General features: G+C 42.5%; 1 protein-coding gene across 1 annotated transcript in view; it reads left to right on the forward strand.

The window, feature by feature from the left end:
- Window positions 1-26,793, forward strand: part of bub1 (BUB1 mitotic checkpoint serine/threonine kinase) — a 67,031-nt gene that overhangs the window by 7,603 nt on the left and 32,635 nt on the right. Inside the window, exons 6-12 of the mRNA XM_041188295.1 lie at window positions 2,976-3,091; window positions 3,578-3,672; window positions 4,951-5,144; window positions 8,543-8,655; window positions 13,700-14,073; window positions 18,186-18,241; window positions 20,082-20,201. Coding sequence (XP_041044229.1) covers window positions 2,976-3,091; window positions 3,578-3,672; window positions 4,951-5,144; window positions 8,543-8,655; window positions 13,700-14,073; window positions 18,186-18,241; window positions 20,082-20,201 — 1,068 coding nt within the window. The remainder of the gene's footprint in view (window positions 1-2,975; window positions 3,092-3,577; window positions 3,673-4,950; window positions 5,145-8,542; window positions 8,656-13,699; window positions 14,074-18,185; window positions 18,242-20,081; window positions 20,202-26,793) is intronic.

Raw genomic sequence — 26,793 nt, forward strand, 5'->3', positions numbered from 1 at the left:
AACAGAGAGAAGGAGGAGGAGCATGCACGTGGCTTTACCAGGTTAGCGGGCTTCTCTGTGGTGCATGGTCTCATTGACTGTATGAGGATTTGTAGGTGCCGTATCTCAATGGTGAGCTGTACGGTAACTGCAAAGACTTCCACTTACTTAATATGCAGTTGGTGTGACATCATGCTGGTGAATGCCCGCTATCTGGCAGCAGTCTGTGTTCATCCCGCTGTGCCAGCAGTCTTCCAGTCACTACATCAAACCACAGGATGGGTGCTCAGTGAGAAAGGCTTTCCAATCTACATCTGGCTCATGTCTACTCTCTGCAAGCCCCCCAGACATGGCCAACACTCATACGATGAGAGCCATGGTATGATGAACATCATTGAGCAGACCATTAGGCTGATGAAGCAATGACCCAGCTGCCTGGACCACTTGGGAGGGGCCCTCCAGTACTCACTGGAGTGGGTGTACTAATGTGTGGTAGTCTGTTGCAGCCTACACAACTTGGCCATCATGAGCCCCTGCCACCATCTTGGGTGAAGGAAGGGAGGAGACAGCCAGTTCATCCACAATCTGGATTAGCTGTCTGTGTGCATTATCAGACTCCAGTTCTCGTGAATTAAACCCCAGATCCCACTGGTGAACACTTTCCCCATCCCTCTATTACAAGTCACCACAGTGTCCTCTTAACCATAATCCTGAAATGAAAGAAACCAAAGGACAGTAATTTCATACCAACCTTATCAAACACTACATCGTACATTCCATGCAATGTTCAACTAATTACCTTCTGCATTCTCTTAGTGCCTGTCTTGCGGGTACCTTTGCCTGTTATAGTGCTCTTTTACGTGCTACACCAGTGGCTGGAGCACGGCTGGTAGAAGGCTCCTGACTTTCAATGGGAGGGCTATCAATGGTCTTATAAGGTGCCCTCGAGCAGCTCTGGATCTTGAAGGTGCAGATTCAGACAGCACTTCCTCTGTATGTGCAGCAGCAGTCTGGGTTGGCTGGCTGTAAGGCAATAGCAAGGATGAAGTGAAGTGGCTGTAGTGAGTGCACAAATGCTGCCATCCTGAGAAAGGACAGTAGGTCGTGCTCCATGGTTCCAGTGCTACTGCTTCGGGCTAGTGCCTCGGCTATCCAAGTAATGTGCTGGAGCACAGATTACTGGACTGTTTTACTCCTTTGAGCATTGACATTCACATTAAGTGGTTTTTGCTCGTGTTGCAGCGAAAGCTGAGATGCCAGATGCTACATCACAGTTGAATCTGCATGAAGTCGATCACCACTTGCAATCTGGAAGCGGTGGGCTTAAAACAATTTTCCCTCTAAACTGAGCACTGTATATACTCAAGTAATAGTCCATCTCATGTAAAATTTGACCCCTGACTTTCCAAGGAGACACTGTTCTGACTTGGCTCACTGAGTTTTCTGATTGTTCTGCATCGGTGCTAGACCATGGTATGCAATTTGCTCACTGAGATATCAGAGAACTTTAGTAAAAGTTTACTTGTTGAAATGATGAAGGTAAGATTGGAGTGTGTCTGTGTGTGTGTGTGTGTGTGTGTACGTGTGTGTGGACTGTCTCAGAAATGGAATATGCTCATGGAGCTGTCATGAACAGTCCGATGTCCCCATTGGAAAAGAAAAGGGGTTATTAAGAACTTGCCATTTTAAGCTTTCGTCTTGCTCCAATCCACTTCCCTGCGAGCATCTGAAATGGAGAAACTGGAAATCCAGCATGGTTCTCTGCTGGCTGTGAGAGCCTTGAATGTTGGTAGTTGAAAGTAAACCTATCAAAAATATTACCCCTGGAAAAAATCGACCCCTTAACATTTTGCCTAAAAATGGGTCTCCAAAATTCAACGTTTACACAAGTATATATGGTAGGTACAAGGCCACGTGGCAATCAGGAATGTGCTGCACAGCAACAAACATGCTGCGTGGAAGCAATGCCCCATTTAAGATCTACCAATGCTTAAAGATGTACAGAATCAAAAGGTCCACCATCTGCAGCTTGTATATCGTACCAGATTTCCGTTTGAGAAGCAAGCTAACTTCAAGATTCAAACTACAGATATTTAGATATCCCAGAATAAGAGTTATCCAAGACAGCCTAGATTTTGAATAACTGCTGCCCATTGTGAAGGTTAGATACTTGTTGGTGCTGCAATGATCAGTGTTGGGGCCCCAATTATTTACAATTTATATTAATGCCTGGATGAAGGGCCAAATGTATTTTGGGCCAAATTTGTTGACCAAATGTAGGTGAGAAAGCGAGTTGAGGACGATATGGAGTCTGCAAAGGGATATAGATGGGTTAAGTCAGTGGCGAAAATTTGGCACATGGTGTAAAATGTTGGAAAATGTGAAGTTATCCGCTTTGGTTGGAAGAGTAAAAGTGCAGAATATTATTTCAATAGCGAGAGATTATAGAATACAGTTCTGAGGGATCTGGGTGTCCTTGTGTATGAATCACATAAAAACTTGGCATGCAGGTACAGCAACTAATTAGGAAACAAATGAAACGTTAGCCTTTATTGCAAGGTGGGTGGAGTATAAAAGTAGGGAATTTATTCTGCAACTGTATAGATAGCAGTATTCCAGGTGCAAATTTTGTTCCCCCTATTTAAGGATGGTTCTACTTATATTGGAAATAGTTCAGAGAAGGTTCACTCTATTGATTCCTGGGATGAAGTGGTTGTTTTGAGGAAAGGTTGAGCAGGTTTGGTCTTTACTCATTGGATTTTAGAACAATGAGAGGTGATCTTTTTGAAACATAAATTTCTGAGGGGTCTTGACAGTGTAGATGCTAAGAGTGTGTGTCTATGTGTGTGTGTGTGTGTGTCGGTTTGTCCGAATAGCCTACTCCTGAGATCTTTGCATTTTCTCATTTAGGAGGGATTGTGACAAATGGTTAAGTATTTGTAAATGTAAAAGGCTGCATATTAGTAGCATTTAAATTAATTATTCTATATGTTTAGGCTTTCTACATGGATCTTTGGAGAATTCCCAGTTTGTCAGTCAAGACTTGTCTGCTTTGAATAAATTTGGTTTGAATGCAGGGCCTGTGGGTCTAGAGACATTTCCCAAATCTCAGGTAACCATTTTCGATTGTCACCTTAAGTTATGTGCTAATTTTAGTTAATGTAATATAAGCTTGTCACTGTTCATCTATTTGCTGTCAGAATTACCTGATAAATTACTGCATTATCACATCTTCAGAGAACTATGGTATTGTTTTGTTTTGTCCCTTGGGCTTGTGCTTTGCTATAATGTCCTCACAATCAAATAGTTTACTTGTTTAGACTCATGCAAAAAATATAGTGACTGCTTGGATAAGCTATCAGTGGTTTCCAAGCAAAGAGACCAACTTGCTATGTCATTTTGGAGTTCTAGACTATCCCCCTCACAGTTCACAATACTTCCAAGTTTTGTAGCAAAGAGATGATTCTTTCTGAAGAAAAGGAGAGATGAGATTAGAGAGAATTTTTTTATTTTCAATGTTGTAGTATTGGTGCTTGGAACTTCAAATCAAAACCCCAGACTAACCTCTGACATTTTACCTGTAAATATATTTTTTCAGGATTTGCATCCACAGGTATTACAGAACAGCATACATAATGGCTGTAATGGACAGCAACCTACACTTGCTCCTTGTGGTACAGAGTCTAACAGTTTGTAAGTACATGTATTTTAATGGCCGTATTATCTTGGACTTTAAATACCTCTATCAAATCTCACCTCGACCATTTCCCAGGAAAACAGTCCCAACTCCTCCAATCTATCCAAAACTGGGCACAATTCTCCAGTTGAGGCCAAACCAGTGTTTGCTTTATAAGTTTCACACCTTCCTTGCTTCTGCACTCAGTGCCTCTATTGATAAAGCCTAAGATGCTATATCCTTTTTTTAATTGCTCTCAACTTGTCCTGCCACCTTCAATGATTTATGCACTTGTATATTCAAGTTTCTCTGCTCCTGCACCCCTTTACAATTGTACCCTTTATTTTATATTGCCTTTCCACATCTTCCTGCCAAAATGAATCACTCAGTTCTCTGCATGAAGTTTAATCTGCCACTTGCCTGCTCATTCCACCAACCTGTCTATGTCTTTTTGGAATTCTAGACTATCCCCCTCACAGTTCACAATATTTCCAAGTTTTGTATCATCCACAAATTTTGAAATTGTGCCCTATACATTAAAGTCTAAGTCATTAATATATATCCAGAAGAGCAAGGGTCTGAACACCAAACATTGGCGAACTCCACCATAACTTCCCTTCAGTCTGAAAAAGAACCACTAACCACTATTATCTGTTTCCTGTCACTCAGCCAATTTTGTATCAATTAGATGCTGTAAATGCAGGAAATGCTTATCTGTTTCTGTTGAATGGTCATTGATCTGAAATATTAATTCTGTTTCTCCATCTGTAGATGCTAAAAACCTGATGAGCATTTCCAATGTTTCTTATTTTTCTTTATGCCTCAACCTAAATTTAGTCTTGGATGAGTCTTAACTTCTTTCAGACCAATATCAGGAAAAGCTGCCACAAATTCTATGCTCTTGCCACCAATTCCCTCGCTGTTCATCAAGTCTATTTCTATTGCTCAATGTTCATAGGCATAACAGCAAGCTTAAGTATATTAAAAGCTGTTTGTTAATCTTGGGCTCACTTCCCCATCTCTCCAGACAGGACAGGGAATAGAGTACAATAAACAATACTTATATTTATTTAGAACTGTCACATTGAAACACTTCCAAGTACTTCACAGAATAAAATATAATGAACTCATGTCGGAGTACCAACACATAACAGATTTGCTTAACTAACATTTGCTTATCTAACATGATGTCTTCCATTTATATCTTCTGTGTGGCTCTGGATAATTTTTATTCTGCAGATGGACTGATTTTGATAACCAGCTCAAAAGTTTTCTAATTTCTATTATCCATTTAGAATTTCAAATGCATCTAAGCTTGTGCATCAAAACGATGGTCACGGTAAAATTCAGGAAGCACCCGGTGAACTGCAGCAAGTCATCATGTACCATAAAGATGTTCTCTTTTCTGGAGATAAAGAGATGTGTTTTGAAGAAATTCGAGCTAAGGATCACATTGCGCGAAGCCAACACAAAGAAAAGGAGGAATGGAGTATGCTTTTTTTTCCTATTATCATAACTTGTAACTAGTACACTGGAAATTACTGGGGCTTTTTGTCTTCTGTGGAGAAGCTGTCCAGTTTTTGCTTGCCTCCCAGATGGCGTTTGTGCTGGCCTGTCGGCTGTTGTTCATTGACAAAGCATATTGCCATACCAACCGCATCCCTAAAGTCAAGATTTTATAAAAATAAAAATTTGAAAACATGGGTGCAATTTTCTGGCTCTGCCCGCTGCCGGGATCGTCAGGTCCTGCCGAAGGTCAATGAACTTTTGGCTGGGCTGCCAAATCTCCCATGGTGGGTACCGCCACGATGGGGCCAGAGAATCCCAGCCCTTGCTTTCTAAATCTTCTACAGAATGTGTAGGGGGAAACTTAAAAAGGAAATTAGCGGAGCAAAAAGGGAGCATGAAAAAACATTGGCAGGTAAAATAAAGGAAAATCCAAAGTTATTTTACAAGTACATTAAGAGTAAGAGGATAACTAGGGAAAGATTAGGGCCCATTAAGGACCATAGTGATAATTTATGTGTGGAGCCGAAAGACATAGGTAGGGTTCTAAATTAATACTTTGTGTCGGTGTTCACAAGTGAGAGGGATGACGTTGGTATGGAAATCAGGCAGAAGGACTGTGATATAATTAAAGAAATGAGCATAGAAAGGGAGAAGGTTCTAAGTGGTCTGGCAGGCTTAAAAGTAGTTAAATCTCCAGGCCCAGATGAAATGTATCCCAGGGTGTTGAGTGAGGCAAGGGAGGAGATAGCAGAGGCACTGGCAATAATTTTCAATACCTCTCTGGCCACAGGAGAGGTGCCAGAGGACTGGAGGACAGCCAATGTGGTACTATTATTCAAGAAGGGAGGAAGGGATAAATCAGGGAACTACAGGCTAGGCAGTCTAACCTCAGTAGTGGGGAAACTATTGGAAGCAATTCTGAGGGACAGAATTAATCTACACTTGGAGAGGCAGGGATTAATCAAGGACAGTCAGCATGATTTTGTTAAGGGGAGGTCATGTCTGACCAAATTGATTGAATTTTTCGAAGAGGTGACCAGGTATGTAGATGAGGACAATGCATTTGACGTAGTCTACTTGGACTTCAGCAAGGCTTTTGATTTGGTCCTGCATGAGAGACTGATAATGAAGATAAGAGCTCATGGGATCCAAGGCAATTTGGCAAATTGGATCCAGAATAGGCTGAATGACAGGAAGCAGAGGGTGATGGTCAAGGAGTGTTTTTGTGACTGGATGCCTGTGTTCAGTGGGGTTCCACAGGTCCCTTGCTGTTTGAGGTATATATAAGCGATTTAGACTTGAATGTAGGAGGGTTGATAGTAAGTTCGCAGATGACACAAAAATCGGTGGGGTGGTAAAAAGCGAGGAGGATAGCCTTACAGGAGGATATAGATGGGCTGGTCAGATGGGTTGATCAGTGGCAAATGGAATTTAATCTGGATAAGAGTGAGGTGATGCACTTGGGCAGGACAAACGGCATGGGAATACATGATGAATGGTAGGACACTGGGAAGTACTGAGGATCAGAGGGACCTTGGTGTGCATGTCCACTGGTCCCTTAAGGTAGCGGGACAGGTAGATAAAGTAGTTAAGAAGGCATATGGGATACTTGTCTTTATTAGCCAAGGCATAGAATATAAGAGCAGGGAGGTTAAAACGCTGATTAGGCCACAGCTAGAGTATTGCATACAGCTCTGGAATCCGCATTATAGGAAGGATGTGAATGCACTGGAGAAAGTGCAGAAGAGATTTCCCAGGATGTTGCCTGGGCTGGATAGTTTATGAGGAGAGGTTGAATAGACTGGGGTTATTTTCCCTGGAGCGGAGGAGATTTTTTGGGGGGGGCGGGTGGGGACCTGATTGAGGTGTATAAAATTATGAGGGGCATAGATAGGGTAGACAGGAAAGAACTTTTCCCCTTGGTGGACGGATCAATAACCAGGGAGCGTAGATTTAAGGTAAGGGGCAGGAGGTTTAGAGGGGATGTGAAGAAGATTTTTTTCACCCAGAGGGTGGTGGGAACCTGGAACTCTCTGCCTGAAAGGGTGGTAGAGGCAGAAACCCTCATAACATTTAAGAAGTATTTGGATGTGCACGTACGATGCCATGGCATACAAGGCTATGGGCCTAGTGCTGGAAAATGGAATTAGAATAGTTAGGTACTTGATTGACCAGTGCAGACTTGATGGGCCGAAGGGCCTTTTTCTGTGCTGTAGACCTCTATGACTCTAAATGGTAGGTTTCTATGAAAAGGGAAACAAAACGACTTGCAAGTATATAATACTTTTCACAACCACTGGGCATACCAAAGTGCTTTAGAGCCAATGAAATACTTTGGTTGTAATGTAGGAAATGCAGCAGCTAATTTGTGTACAGCAAACTCCCATAAGCAGCAATAATCTGTACGTTTTGTTGATTGAGAAACAAATATTGACCAAGGCACCAGGGATAACTCCCCTGCTCTTCTTTGAAATAATGCCATGGTATCTTTTGCGTCCACTTGAGGAGGCAAATGAGACCTCGGTTTAACACCTAACCCAAAAAATGGCACTTCCAACAGTCACTTATCTAAAAATGTTCTGATGTCTTCAAAAATGAAAGCTTACCCTATTTTAAATGGAAGTTGTTTTAAAGGTACAGGAGTAGGCCATTTAGTCCTTTGGAATAAAAGTAAAATACTGTGGCACTAGAGATCTGAAATAAAAACAAAGTGCTGGAAAAACTCAACAGGCCTGGTAGTTTCTATGGAGAGAACAAAGTTAACGTTTCAAGTCCAACATGATTCCTCTTCAGAACCTGTTTTGCCAATCATTTTAATTATGGTCTGAGCTACTACTCCATTTTACCTGCCTTTGCTCCATATCTTTCAATGCTCTTGCCTAACAAGAATTAAGTAACCTTGGTCTGTAAAATTTTCATTTGACTCAACATCCACAGCCTTTTAGGGGAGAGTCTTTCAGATTTCAATTATGCTCTTATGAAAAATTGCTTCCAATTGGCTTCACTTGAATACTCCAGATAGGTACTCAATCTTTAGAGCAACCAGCTTTTATTTGGATAATGTGTTCCAGCAGATTATTGGGAGACTCTGGCCATTTTACTAGCTTTATGTCTAAAATGGCTTGATTTTGCTTTTCTGAAGAGAAAGTGTCATGTGCTTAAATGAATCATCTCATCAACCTTTTGCAATTGGTTAAGTTCATAATGAAAAAGCTCCTTTTGTCCTTGTAAGTGGTTTCATTTTGGTGGTGAAATTATCTGTCAGCGCAACGTTCTATTATGAATTCTGATCGTGTGTTATCACATGGCCTAACATTTTTTATAAAAATCAGTTGCCTGTTTAAATATTGAAATGTTTTTTTTTTCAATAAATTGAAGAGGAAATGTTCACAGCATCCAAATCTGATGAGATCAAATCACTGGAGCAGAAACTGGAACAACTGAAAGTGCAACTGAAGTTAACTCAGGACCGGGAGCAAGAAATACTGCAGGTGAGATCTGTCTACCTATACGAATGACACCTACCTGATATTTTGAAAACATGGAATATATTGCACACGATATTTAAAAATGCAGTTCATAATTATATTTTGGAATTGTCTGACACAAGACAAATCCAAACGTCAAAAGATGGATGAATGCACATAACTTTTAGTCAAGTTTGACCTGAATCACACAGCTACTAGCATTTTTTTTAATTCCTCACCCTAAAAAAAAATACTTGGTTTGTGTAGCTCAGATGAGAAGTTTGTGCATTGCACTTCAGCCCCTTTTTCACATTTTCAAAGAATGTCATCCAAAATAATAAACTTTTCCTAGTTCAAGTGGATGGTTACCATTGCTTCAGCTGTGTAGTGCTCTGCTGCTGCATGGGATGACATTCTATTAAGTTTCTGTATCTTTTTAAAGCATGTACTCCGATCTCTTATCATTTTGGAACAAATAAACCAGCAAATGTTTAATGTGCTGTGAAATTTTTTACAAGTTTTATTATTTTCATTTATGTACCTGATCATGTGTAAAAAGCACCTAATGCAGCTATCAGTTTTCATTAAATATTTTCCTTCTGCATGTGGGTTTTCATCCGTCCGCACTTCGTGAATGTTGAAAACAAAATACAAAACTGCTCTTTGTTCACTTCCCTGTAATTCAATGTAAACCAACTTATAATAAAATAGTCATTTTTTAAAGATATAGCCATTCATTCTCTGCTTTAATGCAGTGGTAGTATACAATATTGTCATACATCCTTTACCTCTAATATAAGTATGTTTTTAAAAATTCATTTATGGCATGTGGACGTTGCTGGCTCAGCCAGCAATTATTGCCCATCCCTAATTGTTCTTGAGAAGGTGATGGTGAGCTGGCTTCTTGTCCATGTGAGAGGGAGGGAGTTCCAGGATTTTGACCCAGCAACAGTGAACGAAAGGCAATATATTTTCAAGTCAGGGTTGGAGGAGAACTTCCAAGTGATGTATCTGATGCTCTTGCCCTTCTAGATAGTAGTGGTCATGGGTTTGGAAGTGCTGCCTAAGGGGCTTTGGTGAGCTTCTGCAGTGCATCTTGTAGATGGTACACACTACTGCCACAATTTGTTGGTGGTGGAGGGAGTGAATTTTTTTGGACGGGGTTCCAATCAAGTGGGCAGCTTAGTCCTGGATGGTGTCAAACTTCCCGAGTGTTGTTGGAGCTGCACTCATCCAGGCATAGATTACAAAAGTAGGGAGGTCATGTTGGAGTTGTATAGAACCTTGTTGAGGCCACAGCTGGAGTACTCTGTGCAGTTCTGGTCGCCACCTTATAGGAGGGATGTGATTGCATTGGAGGGGGTGCAGAGGAGATTCACCAGGATGTTGCCTGGGATGAAACATTTAAGTTATGAAGAGAGGTTGGATAGACTTGGGTTGTTTTCGTTGGAGCAGAGAAGACTGAGGGGCAGCCTGATCGAGGTGTACAAGATTGAGGAGCATGGACAGGGTGGATACGAGCGGCTGTTCCCCTTAGTTGAAGGGTCAGTCACAAGGGGGCATGAGTTCAAGGTGAGGGGCAGGAGATTTAGTGGGGATATGAGGAAAAACTTTTTTACCCAGAGGGTGGTGACGGTCTGGAATGCACTGCCATGTGTGGTTTGCCTCACATCCTTTAAAAAGCACCTGGATGAGCACTTGGCACGTCATAACATTCAAGGCTATGTGCCAAGTGCTGGTAAATGGGATTAGGTAGGTAGGTAGGCCAGGTGTTTCTCACGTGTCGGTGCAGACTCGATGGGCTGAAGGGCCTCTTCTGCACTGTGTGATTCTGTGGGAGTATTCTGTCACACTCCTGACTTGCGGCTTGTAGATGGTGTACAGGCTTTGGAGTCAGGAGGTGAGTTACTCACTGCCGTATTCCTAGCCACTCACCTGCTCTTGTAGCCACAGTATTTATATGGCTAGTCCACTTCAGTGTCTGGTCAATGGTAACCCCTAGGATGTTGATAGTGGGGGATTCAGCGATGGTAATGCCATTGAATGTCAAGGGGCAACGGTTAGATTCTCTCTTGTTGGAGATGGTCATTGCCTGACACTTGTATGGTGTGAATGTTACTTGCCACTTATCAGCCCAAGCTCGATATTGTCCAGATCTTGCTGCATTTGGATATGGACTGCTTCAGTACCTGAGGAGTTGTGAATGGTGCTGAGCAATGTGCAATTGTCAGCGAACATCCCCACTTCTGACCTTATGATGGAAAGAAAGTAATTGATGAAGCAGCTGAAGATGATTGGGCGGAGGACACTACCCTGAGGAACTCCTGCAGTGATGTCCTGGAACTGAGATGATTGACCCCCAACAACCACAATCATCTTCCTTTGTGCGAGATATGACTCCAACCAGCAGAGAGTTTTCCACCTGATTCCCACTAACTCCAGTTTTGCTAGGGCTCCTTGATGCCACACTTGGTCAAATGCAGCCCTGAAATGCAGTCTTGCCTTACCTTGGAAGTTCAGCTCTTTTGTCCATGTTTGAACCAAGGCTGTAATGAAGTCAGGTGCTGAGTGGCCCTGGCGGAACACAAACTGCTGATAACCACTTCCATTACTTTATTGAAGATCAAGAGTAATCTGATGGGGTGGTAATTGGCCAGGTTGCATTTGCCCTGCTCCTTTTTTTTGTGCGCAGGACATACCTGGGCAATTTTCCCCATAGCCGGGTAGATGCCAGTGTTGTAGCCGTACTGGAACAGCTTTGCTAGGGGCACGGCAAGTTCTGGAGCACACGTCTTCAGTACTATTGCCAGAATATTGTCAGGGCCCATAACCTTTGTAGTATCCAGTGCCTTCAGCCGTTTCTTGATATCATGTGGAGTGAATTGAATTGGCTGAAGACCGACATCTGTGATGCTGGGGACCTCTGGAGGAGGCCGAGATGGATTTTCCATTCGACACTTCTGACTGAAGATTGTAGCAAACATTTCAGACTTATCTTTTGCAGGGAAGTCCTGGGCTCCTCTATCATTGAGAATGGGAATATTTGTAGAGCCGCCACCTCCAGTGAGTTGTTTAATTACCCACCACCATTTATGACTGGATGTGGCAGGACTGCAGAGCTTAGATTTGATCCATTGGTTGTGAGATCGCTTAGCTCTGTCTATCACTTGCTGCTCATGCTGTTTGGCATGCAAGTAGTCCTGTGTTGTAGCTTCACCAGGTTGATACTTCATTTTTAGGTATGCCTGGTGCTGCTCCAGGCATGCCTTCCTGCACTCTTCATTGAACCAGGGTTGATCCCCTGGCTTGATGGTAATGGTACATTGGGGGATATGCTGGGCCATGCGGTTACAGATTGTGCTCGAGTACAATTCTGCTGCTGCTGATGGCTGACAGCGCCTCATGAATGCCCAGTCTTGAGTTGCTAGATCTGTTCGAAACCTATCCCATTTGACACGGTGGTAGTGCCACACAACACAATGGAGGGTATCCCCTCGTGAAGGGGGGACTTGGTCTTCATATGGACTGTGCGGTGATCACTCCTGCTGATGCTGTCTTGGACAGATGCATCTGCAGTAGGCAGGTTGGCGAGGATGTGGTCAAGTATGTTTTCCCTCTTACTGCTTCCGTCACCACCTGCCACAGTCTAGCAGTTATGTCCTTTAGGACTTGGCCAGCTCGGTCAGTAGTGGTGCTTTCGAGCCACTCATGATAATAGACATTGAAGTTCCCCACCCAGACACATTCTGCGCCCTTGCCACCCTCAGTGCTTCTTCCAAGTGGTGTTCAACATAAAAGAGCAACGATTCATCAGCTGAGAGTGGGTGGTATGTGGTAATCAGCAGGAGGTTTCCTTGCCCATGAATCTGGTCCAGAGTCGATGTTGAGGACTCCCAGGCCAGCTCCTTCCTGATGGGACAGGACATACCCAATGATGGCGATGTCTGGGACATCATCTGTAAGATATGATTCCATGAAGATGACTATGTCAGGCTGTTGCTTGACTAGTCTGTGAGACAGCTCTCCCAATTTTGGCACCAGAGGTTAGTGAGGAGGTCTTTGCAGGGTCGACAGGGCTTAGTTTCCCGTGCCTATGTCGATGCTGGGTGGTCCGTTCAGTTTCATTCCTTTTTACTGACTCTTTGATACAACTGGGCAGGTTGTTGTGGGTCTGGAGTCACATATAGACTAGACCAGGTAAGGAGGGCAGATGTGAAGCAGATGGGTTTTTACGACAATTGACAATGGTTCCGTGATTATTTTGTGATTTGTTTCATCATTAGACTTTTAATTCCAGATTTTTATTGAATTCAAATTCCACCAACTACCATGGTCCCGGGTCTCCAGAGCATTACCCTGGGCCTCTGGATTACCAGTTCAATGACAATACCACAATGCCATTACCCTCCCATGATGATGGTGAAATACAGAGATGTCTGCTTATTGCTTTTTGTTTATCAAATCATTGAAGGAACATAAGCCATTGCATGCAGTGCTCATGAAACTGCTAGTAATAGTAACTCGCATGCAGAGAGTTCCTTGCAAAAGCAACTAAAGTTTGCCTCATCATATCTTTTATATGATTAATCTTGTAGTACAAATGCTGTTCCAATATGTAATTACGTTCTGTGTATATATTGTTGATACATAAGATCATTTTAGTGGTAAAATTATCTGCTATCATTTGTGGTGCATGCCCATGAATACTTGTATTCATTACACTCCAGACATTCCTGCAAGAGTGCTCGTAGTCTTCAACATCTCTCTTCCCAGTGCGTTCTTAACACAACTCTACTTGTAATCTTAACTGGCTTACCAGTCACCTACTATACTTTTCTCATGAACGGTTAATAATGACTGTTATAGTATAGTAGAAGGTCAGCCTGAAATATTGCAGAATCAGACTTTAATCTGTGTGAATATGTTCTATATAAAGAAAAGTTTGCTCTGGCTATTCTACTTGGTACATCTATACTCTCATACTGACATTTAAATATGTAACCACATTGGAACTTGCACCTTTTCTCAACTTTATTTGCTTTCTAAATGTTTAAAACTTGTTATGCAGACGTCATCCCAAAATGCCTTGCAGCTGATTCCTGCCTCATCACTACTACCCACCAAGTCTGCTGCAGAATCTTCAGCTACTGTTTTACAAATGAAAACAGACAGAAGAGAAGGAAATGAACAAAATTCGTCTTTAGGAGCTTGTGCTGGAACAGTCACAACTGCAAATTTTGCTGTCGCTCCTTTGCAACAACACCAATGTGGGGTGTCATCGTTGTTGCCAACAATAGATCATAAGCAGAGATCTTCTGAAATTCAATCTGGATTTGGAATTTATGGAGAGCCAGAGAAAAGCTTCAGTGACACATGGGCACAAGTGGACCCTCTATCTGGATCTATAGTTACGGGTATAAACGAGAGCATCAGTAGGGAACAGTAAGTAATTTTGCTACCTTTTTAATCTTAAAAAGCCCATGTTGAAAGTCCCAAAAGCCAACATAGCAATGATCAATTCTGTTCTTTTTCTAAAACCCTTTTGAAAGTTCAGTTTAAATAATCCATTCTGATTTGATTTTGGTTCCATGTGATTGATTCTTTACAAATGCTTCAGTGCACATGGCTTCAGAGTGCTTTAATTGATGCATCTCTTCTTTCAGTACAATAGCCTTGTTAGTAGTTGTGTTATTATTTGTGAGTTTGGGTAACACAATGGCGAGTATGCCATTTAATTCAAAAAATCTGTTTAATTATGGCTGACAGCAGAAAGTGAAGAAAACAGGCAGATTTTTGTAAAAAGCCAACTGGATCATGAAGAGACTTTCCCCCTTTGCCCCACTGCCACTCCATCCACCCCTCCACTGCCTGGTCTGGTCTACACACGACCCCAGTGCCATACTATATGGTTTACTGTTAGCATCAGCATGGTAACTAGGGGTGGATAATAAAATCTTCCATGTTAATGCCCTCCATATTCCAGAAACAAATTATTTAAAAAAAAAACTAGCAAAATTTTTACATCTTCCCTTTCTTCCTTTCTGAAGACAACATCCTCTAGCTGGAATGCAGCTCCACAGACCTAGAAACCTTACTATACATCATGGAGTCCAATATTAATATGTATGCTAGACCATTAGGGCATGAAATTGGGCTTAGTAGTTTGTGCAGTTTGGAACCAAAATGGCATCTGATATGTGCATATGCAATTCTACCATGAATTGTGTCAAATGTCACTGTTCAGCCAACTTCCATTAGAAGCATGCAGGGCAGACAGGTTATGACATAAAGATTAATTTTAGCCCGTTGCTGCTATTTTGGAGTTCAGTGCTCCAGCCACCCCACACTCTTAAATACATTCAGCAATGTGAGGTTTACGCAGTGAGACGGACCCTTTCTTCAGCAGCATTATTTAAAGGGATCATCAACCGATTATTTGCTGGTTATTTTTTTTCTGGCTGTTGCTATGATTCTACAAGTGTTTGGTGATTTCCATGCTTGTTTCAAATTGGCAAAATTATATAGGGTTGGTGTGGCTGGTGCCGAAGGACCTTTTCCTGATATCATGGCTTCTGTGAAAATGAGTTGTTCCCAGACATCATGCAATAGGAGACATTCCCGTTATAATAGAACGTGATTGAGACAATGAACAGAGGTTTCACAGAGCAGGACAAGCTGCTGAAAGGGGGGGCGGAAGGGTTCTCAGCAGGAGGTCACATCTTTCCACTCTATTAAGGTTGCAATTCTCCTATCTGAACCTGTATAAGGAGCAGTTTGTGATGCACATATACCCTTTGATAAAGACATCCTCACTGAAATCCGTCACCTGCTACAGCTACAATTGCAACCTCGGAGCACACCTTGCCTATGGCTGTGAACCTTTATGCAACAGGCTGCTTCCAGACTGAATCTCAAGATAATTGCAACATCTTTCAATTTGCTGTTCACTGTTGTGTATGAAAGATTCATTCAGGCTCTCTATTCAAAGGGAGCTAACTGCATTTTATTCTTGCTCTTGCTGGAGACCAGCAGACAGAGTCAACTCTGGGTTTGCAAGGATTGCAAGCTTCCTTGTGGTGCAGGGTACCATTGACTGCACACTTGCAGGCATGCATGTTGGCCTTGTGCTTCACCAAAACCAAAAAGGATTCCATTCCCTCAACATTCAGCTGGTGTGCAACCAAAGACAGTGAATAATGCTGTAAATTCTAATAGCATACGAGGCAATCATGATGCCTTCGTTAATGACATCCTCTGTGCCATCTGCATTTGAGCCTATGCAGCCACTCATAAGGATGGCTACTAAGCAACAAAGGTTATGCACTGGTAACTTGCGCCATGACTCCACTGCGCAACTTGTGCACGTATGCGCAGCGTGCATACAATCAACACCATACTGCCACAAGAAATTTGATAGAGTAGACCATTAAGGTGACTGGCAGGGTGTCAAGGGTGGGAGGATAAATGTTTTCATCCTGAGAGCGGACAGATTCTTACTCCATGGAGACATTTAGTCCCCAAAGTGGCTGCTTGGTGATCTGAAACAGGACAGATTGCTGGACTGCTGTGACACCATGCAAGGCCCTTTGCGCACACTAATCTACAGCTATGATGCCAGCAGTCTGAGGTTGCACGGCAGCAAGCTGAACTTGCACCACAGCAGTCTAAGCTTCCTCTACGGAACTTGGGCATTGGTGGCTGTTCCTTGAGCTGCAGTGGAAACTGTAAAGTCACCTATTGGGCACTATATTATGGTTAATTACACAATTGTGCTAATAGAGTTGGCCACCACTTGCAGGCTGGAAAGGATGTCTATCTTCCTTTCCACCTGTTCCATCAAGACCTCCAAAATAGCATCCAAAAACCTCGGAACTCTTGCTCTTGCTCTCATGTTGTCATTTTTCACTGCTTCCCAGGTCAGATTTGCTTTCTGCATGATTTATAGTCGCTGCTCTAGCCATAATGCAACTTCCTTTTAAGAAGTGAAGGATTGTAAAGTACTGGAAGGACTGCAAGCTTTTTTTAAATTTCTGAAAGTTGGGGAGTGATATTGAAATCATGAACAGATAAATAACACACTAAGGCTGATATCTGACCTGTTATCAGAGAACAGGTTCACTGGCAGATTTCAGAGGCTTGCTTTGCAAATATAACAAACATCGTAAATTGTCACCCAACATACCTATTTAAATTAGGATTTTACTAAATTTTAAGCTTTAAGCCATGCTGGTTAGGTTTTAGTTTTTTGCATAATTGTAGGGTGTTAGTGGTGACATTGACATGTTTTGGCAGATAGATTTTGATTATTTTTATTGACTTAAATTCAGATAATTCAAATTAAACCATGTTGGTTAAGGAAAGACCTGCAGAAACAATGGAATAGCCCATGTTTATTCCTTCAAGGGCTTTTGGCATTATATTGCCCATCCTTAATTGCCTTTTAGGAGAATCTGGTGAGCCACCTTACCACTGAGTGGCTTGCTAGGTCATTTCAGAGGGCAGTTAAGAGTTAACCGCATTGTTATGGGTCTGGGGGAACATATAGGCCAGACAGGATAAGAACAGCGGATGTCCTTACCTAAAGGCTATTATGAACAGGTGAGTTTTTATAACAATTCAGTAGTTTATTCATCAACATTACTGATCCCAACTTTTTATTCCAGGGGAAGAATTTTCCAGTTGGCGAGTGGGGGCGGGGCCTGCTTGCCGACGAGTAAAATGACGCGCAGTGATGGCATGTGGGCGGGCTGCACACCCGCTGAACTGTCAAAGGCCTATTAAGGCCATTAAGAAAGTAATTAAAGTTGTTAAGAATGCTGCCCATCCACCTTAAGGTTGGTGGGTGGGCAAAGAGCCCAGGCGGCCTTCTCATTTTACATGAAACCGCATCCTCGGGCGGATTAGATAAAATAAAATAATTGAATAAAAAATTTTGAAAAAATGAATGGACATGTCCCAGTTCATGTTGACAGTTTCACATGAAGGGACCTGTCCTTAAAATTTCTTTTTTAACTTTCAATAAATTTTTCAAAACTGTTCCTCAGGGAGATCCTCAAGGCCCCAACTCGGGGAATCCCCCCAGCCCGCACAAGAAGCACACAGCGCTTCCGGATGTGCGTCACGCTGGGCAGGCCTTAATTGGCCCGCCTGCATAAAATAGCGGTGCATACCCGATCGGGGGTGCCAATCAGTTTTGCGCTCCCTCCCTCCCCCCGCCCCTGCACAACCCCCTTGACAGGGAAAATTCAGCCCCAGGTATTTTTTTAATTAATTGAATTAAATGCCCCAGCTGCCATGGTGGGATTTGAACTTGTGTCTCTAGATCATTCATCCAGGCCTCTGGATTACTAGTTCAGTAATAGAACCACTGTATAACATTATATTACACTGTAATATCTATGGATTTTAAAAAAAATGTTCTATTTTTGATATGCGAAAATAAGTTAAAGTATATGAACTGCAGTGCTTTAGACTGAAATGGGGCAGAGTACAGTTTTAAATAAAACCTAGTGACTGTGTGCAGCTGGATGAGATAACATATTTTAATCTTTTAGGTTTATGAATAGAAGTGGTAACAGTTCTAGGATCTCTCTCTCAAGACCAAGAGAAGGTAAATTTAAAGCATTAAATATAATAACTAAAATTTTAGATTACATTTAAACACGGTTACTGGAAGATGTTTAAGTTACTTAAGCTGTTCAAGTCATCTTGTAAAATAACATACATTGAAAAATAGTTGCAAACTCAAAAAAGTCTAACACATTTGTCAAACACTATTTCCCTTTCATAAACCTGTGTTCTCTACCTAATTATATTATAATCTTCTAAGTGCCTGTTACCATGTCCCTCACAATAGATTCTAGCATCTTCCTGATGACTGATGTCAGCCTAACTGACAGGCTAACAGAGCTATGGCTCTGTTTCCCCCCTCCTTGAATAATGGGGTTATTTTCTAAAATTTGGGGAATTCTGGAAACAAAACCGAAGCAATCACTGCTTCTGTAGCTGCCTCTTTAAAACCCTAGGATGCAGACCATCGGGCCCAGCAGATTTCCAGCACTTTGTTTATATTTTTTTGTTACAATATCTGTCAGTGAATGTAAATCCTATTATTGGATTGGAATTTGTCTTGACAAACTGTAAAAGCCCAGTCCTTTTTTTCATGTGCAATTATTTGTCACTCCTACAGTGGAATTTAGAACTGGGCCTAATTAAGATTTGCCTAATTCAACTGCTAACCGGTTCTGACATTTCTAGGGTAACTCTTTTGAAAAATTAAGGCACTTTAGGTCACTCTCAGGTCCATAAAATGAAGGTCTTGTGGCAGAGTGGGTAGCATCCCTGCCTCTGAGTCAGGAGTTCAGGGTTCCAGCCCTATCCCGGGACTTGATGACCAAAGGAAATGCATTCATAATATGGCTAAACAGATTGCCTATCAATCTGCAAATCCTTCCACCAATAGTAGGCAGTAAGACTGGGAGAGATTCCTGGTCAGTCATGTGATGGAAAGAAAGTTGGAACATCTACCATCACTATAAATAGCTCCAGACTATAACATGCGTGTGAAAGTGCATGTGGCCACAGCATCTCTGGCTCCTTGAGTGATGTGTAACACCATCACCACCATAGGCCCAGAGTTGCAGTATACACAGGAATATATGGCTAAAACGGGATATCCCTTCTCATCACTGCAATCCTCACAGTTCTTGTTCTGGCTGCAAGTGAACCCACAAGAATTGCAATTTGCATCCTAGCACTGGAGATTGTGCTCAGTGCAGTGGCTAAGATAACAGGCCGCCTCATCAGAGGTGTTTCTACAGTTTTTAGGTGGAGTCACAGAAGCAGCTTCCTAGGGTGCACTTGTTTCAGCTGTAGTTTTAAGTCATGTGAAAGGAAGGTTTTTGACTTACAAGTTTTTAGTTATATGTTAGGTCAATCCTTGCACTTCCCATTGGCTATGTGATAGGCAGGTGATGACTGGCCATTAGGGAAGAAGCTGTTACTAAAACATGATCCAGGCACCTTGCCAGCGGTGGCAATTTGCTGAAATCAGCAAGCAATTACCAGCAACAACAGATCAGTCTCCTTGCTGAGACACAGTCTGTTTAGTCTTGGCTAATTGTCTGAGCTTCTCTGTGAGGTAATGCTCTGTCAATCATTCTTTTTGGCTCTGAGATGGTTATTATTTCTTTGGCCACTATATGCCCAAAACTTGGTTCTCTGCAACTTGGTATTGTTTTCTCCTCTTGCATCCTTGGCTGCTCTGAAAGTAGTTGGTGGTTCATTAGGAGGGGATTGTACCCACCTCAAAACCTGTCTTTTAAAGAACAGAACATCTGAGATTTGTATTTTTGTTCTTAAAGTTTTTTCTCTGTAATATTAGGAATCATAAGCTAGGGAATGGAATCTTTAAATATTTAATTGTTGACTTTAAAATTCAACTCTGACAGGAAATGTTTCCGGATTAATTGGGAATAGATCCCACACTCCAAACTCTTCATTTGGCTTAGTTCAAGCTACTCCATCCAAAGTTCTACCTTCACCAACTGTTTATACCAAAGAAGCATTGGGTAAGAAATTTATTTCAGTTAGCGTTGATACAATTTGTACATGAATGATGTCAAATGTTGAGTTGCAAATCTCTAATTAAAACAACTATCAAGCCTTGGACTTGTTGTAAAACTGGATATATCCCCAACTTTTTTCACCTCACCCCTCATTATCATTTGATGGTCACCCTTTTAACTGTCTATGTCCTTAGCTCTGGAATTCCCCCAAAAGCTTCTCCATCTCTCCTTCCTTTTAAGACACTCCCTAAAACTTGCTTTTGGCCACGTGTCCAAAATATCTCCTTTAGCTGAGTATCAAATTTTGACTGATTATTTTCTTGTGAAGCGTCTTTGCATGTTTTATTGCATTAAAGATATGCATATGGTAGCATATTGGTTATATTACTGGATGAGTAATCCAGAGGACTGGACTAATGATCCAGAGACACAAGTTCAAATTATCCCACAGCAGTTGGGAAGTTTAAGTTCAGTTAATTAAATAAATCAAGAATAAAAAGCTAGTATGGTGACCATGAAACTACTGGGCTTTCATAAACATTAATGTCTTTATTAGATGCCCTTTAGGGAAGGAAATTTGTTACACATACAGGGTCTGACCTACATGTGACTCCAGATCCACAGCAATGTGATGCCTTCTGAACTGGCCTGGCAAGCCACTCAGTTGTATTAAACCTTATGAAGAAATCTAATAAGAGTAAAACTGGACATGATGACAAAAGGTGGCATTGTCAGCCCAGTTGACTCTGCAAAGTCCTCCTCACCAACAGCTTGGGTCTTGTACCAAAATTGGGAGAATTGTCCCAGAACCTAATCAAGCAACTGCCTGACAGAGGAGCCACAGTGTTACAGAGGGAGGCTATTCAGCCCATCAAGACCATGCCAGTTCTCTGTAGAGCAATCCAGTCAGCCACATTTCCCCACTATCCTTGCCCCCTCCCCTGACATAGTCATACAGAATCCTATCATTCAGCAATATCCCAGGCTACTCCATCACCATTCTTGGTATGTCCTGTCCCACCAGAACAGACCCACCATAGGTGGCAGCACAATGGTCAGAATAATGAGGTCCTGCTGATTACCACTTATTGCCCTCCCTCAGCTGAGGAATCAGTACTGCTTCATGTTGCATACTACTTGGAAAAGGAACAGAAAGCAGCATGGGCACAGAATGTACTCTCTAGAGGGGGCTTCAATGCCCATCACGAAGAGTGGCTTGAAATCACCATTACTGGCCTAACTGACCAAGTGTTGAAAGATGTAGCTGCCAGACTGGGCCTGTCGCAGGTGATGCAAAAACCACCATGAGGGTAAGACCCTCGGCCTCACCCTCACCAGCCTACCTGTTGCAGATGCATCTATCCATGATAGTATTGGTATGATGAGTCACTGCAAAGTGTTTGTGGAACAAAGTCTAACACTGAGCACACCCTCCATTGTTTGGTATGGCGCTACCACTAAATGGGATAGGTTTGGAATAGATTTAACAGTTCAAAACTGGTCTTCCATGAGTTGCTGTGGGACATCACCAGCAATTGAATTGTATTATATGTCAAAAATCTGTAACCTCATGGCCCAGCATACCCTCATTATCTTCAAACCAGGGACCAACACTGGTGCAATGAGGAATGTAAGGGTGCAATGAGGAATGTAAGAGTGCATGTCAAGGCCAGCATCATGCATACCCTAAAAATATGGCACCAATCTGGTGAAGGTACAATGAGTGCTAGACAGAGCTAAGTGATCCCAAAACCAATGGATCAGATCAAAACACTTAAGCCCTGTCACATCCAGTCATAATTGGTGGTGGACAATTAAACAGCTAATCGGAGAAGGTTCCATGATCATCACCATCCTGAATGATGGCGGAACATGTGAATGCAAAAGACAAGGCTGAAGCGTGTGCAACCATCTTTATCCAGAAGCACAGCATGCTTGATCCATCTCTGCCTCCTTCTGAGGTTCCCAATAATACAGTTGCCAATCCTTAGACAATTCAGTTTACTTCATGTGATATCAAGAAATGGCTGAGTGCACTGGATATAACAAAATCTAATGGGCTCTGTCAACATCCTGGCAGTAGTGTTGCAGATCTGCATTCCAAACTTGGCTGTGCCTCTTGTCAAGCTATTTCAATATAGCTTCAATGTTGGCAACTATAGTCAAAGTGAAAATTGACAGATATATCCTGTCCATAAAAAGCAGGAAATATCCAATCTGGCCAATTACTACCCCACCAGTCTATTTTCAACAAAGTGCTGGAAGGTATTGTCAACACTGCTAGCAAGCAGCACTTGCTCCCCAGTAAACTGCTCCCTGATACTCGGTTTGGGTTTTGCCAGGGCCACTTGGCACCTGACCTCATTACAGCCTTGGTTCAAACATGGACAAAAGATTTGAATTCCAGAGGTGAGGTGAGAGTGACTGCCCTTGACATCAAGGCAGCATTTAATCAAGCGTGGCATGAGGAGCCCTAGCAAAATTGAAACCAATGGTAATTTGGGGGGAAATCTCTCCACTGGTTGAAGTAATACCTAGCACAGGCCAATCATCTTAGTCCCAGGACATAACTATTCGTTCATGGGATGTGAGCATTGCTGGCTAGGCCAGCATTTATTGACCATCCCAAATTGCCTTTGAGAAGGTGGTGGCATATGGCCTTTTTGAACAGCTGCAATCCATGTGTTGTAAGAACACCCACATCACTGAAGGAGTTCCTTAGGTGATGGTGCCCAACCTCAGCTGCTTCATCAATGAAGCCTCCATTGTAAGGTCAGTAGTGAGAATGTTCATTGATGATTGGACAGGGTTCAGTTCCATTTGCAATTCCTCAGATACTGCAGCCCGTGCCCACGAGCAACAAGACCTGGACAACATTCAGGCTACAAGACCAAGTCAGACTGGGTATTCTATGGCGACTAACCTACTAGCCAACTCCCAAAAGCTCGTCCACCATCTATAAGGCACAAGTCAGGAGTGTGATGGAATACTCCTCACTTGTCTGGATGAGTGCAGTTCCAACAACACTTGGGGAAGAATTCTCTCCCTGTCGGGGGGGTATTGGGCGGGAGTGGGTGCAGGCAGGCGCGCAGCCGATCGCCACCCGCGATTGGCTGTACGCCGCCATTTTACGTGGGTGGGCCAATTAAGGCCCGCCCAGCGTGATGCACACCCGGAAGCACTCAGCGCTACCTGTGCGGGCGGGGGGAGTAGGCTGAGTCGGGCTTGTGTTCTTTCGCGTGTGTGCGCACAAAAGAGCGCCGAAATCACCCTGAGGCGGAGCTGCCTCAGGCAGATGAGTTTGATGTCTAAAAATTTAAATAAAGGAAGAAATAATTTTTTAAGACGTCCCCTCATGTGACAGTCAGGTGTTTCTCACGTGTCACTGCAGACTCGGGCCGATGGGCCTCTTCTGCACTCTGTGATTCTGTGTTTCAGTGTCACATGAGCTGGGACATGTCTATGAATTTCCTTGAAAAATTTTATTAAAGTTTAAAAACCCTCATGAAACCTTATCCCACCCGTAGATGAGGTTTCATGATAAATGCGAAGGCCGCCTGGGTTCTTTGCCTGCCTGCCAACCTTAAGGTTGAACGGGCAGCTATGTTAATTATTTCAATTGGAATTTAAATGACCTTAATAGACCTTTGACAGTTCAGCAGGCACGCGGCTGACTCTGGTGTGCACGCCCGCCGAACTCAAGATCTGATTGACGCGCGGTGATGTCAGGGTGCACGCCCAACGTCACTGCGCATCATTTTACACATCTGCGAGTGGGCCTTGTCGAACTGAAGATTCTGTCCTTGAGCTCAACATTATCTCAGACAAAATAACCTACTTGATCAGCACTCTATCCGCTATCTTAAACATTTACTTCTTCCACCACCGGTGCACAGAAGCAACAGCGTTAATAATGTATAAGTTGCACTGCAACAATTCGCCAAGGCTTCTGGGATGTCACCTTTCAAACCTGCGACCTCTGCCACCTAGAAGAGCAAGGGCAGCAGATGCATTGGTACATCACCACTTGCAAATTCACCTCCAAACTGCGCACACCAGGCTGACCTAGAAATATATCACCATTCCAAAACAAAAACAGAATTACCTGGAAAAACTCAGCAGGTCTGGCAGCATCGGCGGAGAAGAAAAGAGTTGACATTTCAAGTCCTCATGACCCTTCAACCCTACCGCTTTGCAGAACACCTGCGGTCTGTCCGCAAGAATGACCCAAACCTCCCTGTCGCTTGCCATTTTAACACTCCACCCTGCTCTCTTGCCCACATGTCTGTCCTTGGCTTGCTAGTTCTGTCGAAGGGTCATGAGGACTCGAAACGTCAACTCTTTTCTTCTCCGCCGATGCTGCCAGACCTGCTGAGTTTTTCCAGGTAATTCTGTTTTTGGTTTGGATTTCCAGCATCCGCAGTTTTTTTGTTTTTATCACCATTCCAATACTGTTTCTGGGTCAAAATCCTGGAATTTCCTCCCTAACATCACTATAGATGTACTGACACTGCATGCGCTGCAGTGGTTCAAGTTGGCAGCTTGCCACCACTTTCTTGAGGGTAATTTGGGATTGGCAAAAAAAATGTTGGCTTGGCTAGTGGCACCCAGGAATGATTTATCAAAAACTTGCAGTTATTTTTTTTTATGTGCTTACTGAAAAAGGCAGCCACACAAGCTCTTACAAAAAGAACATGAAAATACTGAATAGAATGTAGCTTGCGTATTAATTTTATAGTAGAAGTAGCCTAAGTTGCCCAGGGTGAGTCCCTCTAAGGGCAGAAAAATCCAGTAATTTGTACAAGTGTGACTTGGCTACTTGCTGGCTCAACATACTGATTAGGGAAGCCCATCTCCATCTATTTTAGTGAGACATTATTTTTGCCCTTTGTTTGTTTGGATCTTCCCTTGTAACCTGTCCCTAAGTTTCCCAATTCTGTTTCACTAGCTGATGAATTTTAGCTATCTAGCCCATGAAGCCTGCAACTCAGATTCCATTTATGATTTATTTTCTTTCATTTATTGTCCATCTCTAATTGCCCTTAAACGGAGTGGCTTGCTAGGCCATTGCAGAGGGCACTTAAGAGTCAACCATATTGCTGTGGGTCTGGAGTCACATGTAGGCCAGACCAGGTAAGGATGGCAGATTTCCTTCCCTTAAGGGCATCAGTGTACCAGATGGTAAAAACCCATGATAGTTGTCATGGTTACCATTACTGATTCTAGCTCTATATTCCAGATTTATTAACTGAATTCAAATGCCACCAGCTGCTGTGGTGGGATTTGAATGCATGTCCCCAGACCATCAACCTGGGCCTCTGGATTACTAGTCCAGTGACCTGACCACTACACCACCATTTCCCCTATTCCTTACCTTGCTGGTAATTTTGCTTTCAATTTCACAAATGGAAAGATTTGATCTCAGCATTGCTCTCTCATTGATGGGTAAGTATTAAATTGGAATTTCAAGGTCCGTTGGCAATTTAAGATGTGTGAATATTGATGGAGAAGTTCTTTAAGCTATTGTATGTTACTGCAGAACTCTTTGACAAAAGGCCATTACCTGAGCTTCCAACCCCAATTTGTCTCTGTCAGCACCAAGGCCATCTACTTCTACCCCCACAACATCACTCATCTCAACTCATCTGCTGCTGAAACTCTCATCTCTACCTTTCATTACTTCTTGACTCAACTAATCCAGTGCTGTGCGTCCTCTGTAAGCCTGAACTCACTCAAAACTCTTCTGCCTGTATTCTAATGCCCTGATCACCCCTGTGCTTGCTGGCTTACATTGGCTCACGGTCGAACTATTCTTAGAGTTTTCAAATTCTTGTCTTTGTTTTTAGTTCCTCCCTATCTCTGTTATCTCCTCCTTACAACCCTCCGAGATCCCTGCACTCCTCAGAGTCTTGCCTTTTTTGCATCCCTTTTCTCCATTGTTTCACCATTGCCAGCTGTGTGTTCAGTTGCTAAGACTCTAAAGACTGAATTCACTCCCCAAACCATTTTGCATCTCTGACTCTCTATTTGAAGGAGCATTTTTAAACCCATCTCTTTGACCAAGCTTTTGGTGACCTGACTTAATATCTCCTTATATGGTTTGATGTCAAATTTTGTTTGCTAATACTTCTGTGGTGTGCCTTAGGGTGTTTTACTTTGTTAAAAGCTCTACATAAATGCAAGTTGTTATTTTTGGTGCTCCTTTTGCATCCACTGCTATCACCTATGCCAATGCACTTCTGAAGTTGGCTTCAAAAGGCTTGCCAAAGTAGCAGATAGATAATTCCTTTCTGTTGTTTATTTGCTATTTTTCCCATAACAACCATGTGAGATGTGGAATTTAAAATGAGTGGAGTTCAGGAGTGCGAATCTATGTGCTATCATCAGAGAATATTTGTCTGTTATTTCAATGTGCTGCATTATGTTTTTTAAGTTGTAAAATTCTGGCTGCAAAATATTTTTTAAGCCATTAAATCTGTGAATATAAACTTCCATAACAAAAATTTATATATTTTTGTTAAGGTTTTAATTTGATGACTGTTCCTTCAAGCTGCCAGTCACTACATCGGAACTTCAGAAACTTGCCAAACTTATC

Source organism: Carcharodon carcharias, chromosome 5, assembly GCF_017639515.1.
Source record: "Carcharodon carcharias isolate sCarCar2 chromosome 5, sCarCar2.pri, whole genome shotgun sequence".
Classification (NCBI taxonomy): Eukaryota; Metazoa; Chordata; class Chondrichthyes; order Lamniformes; family Lamnidae; genus Carcharodon; species Carcharodon carcharias.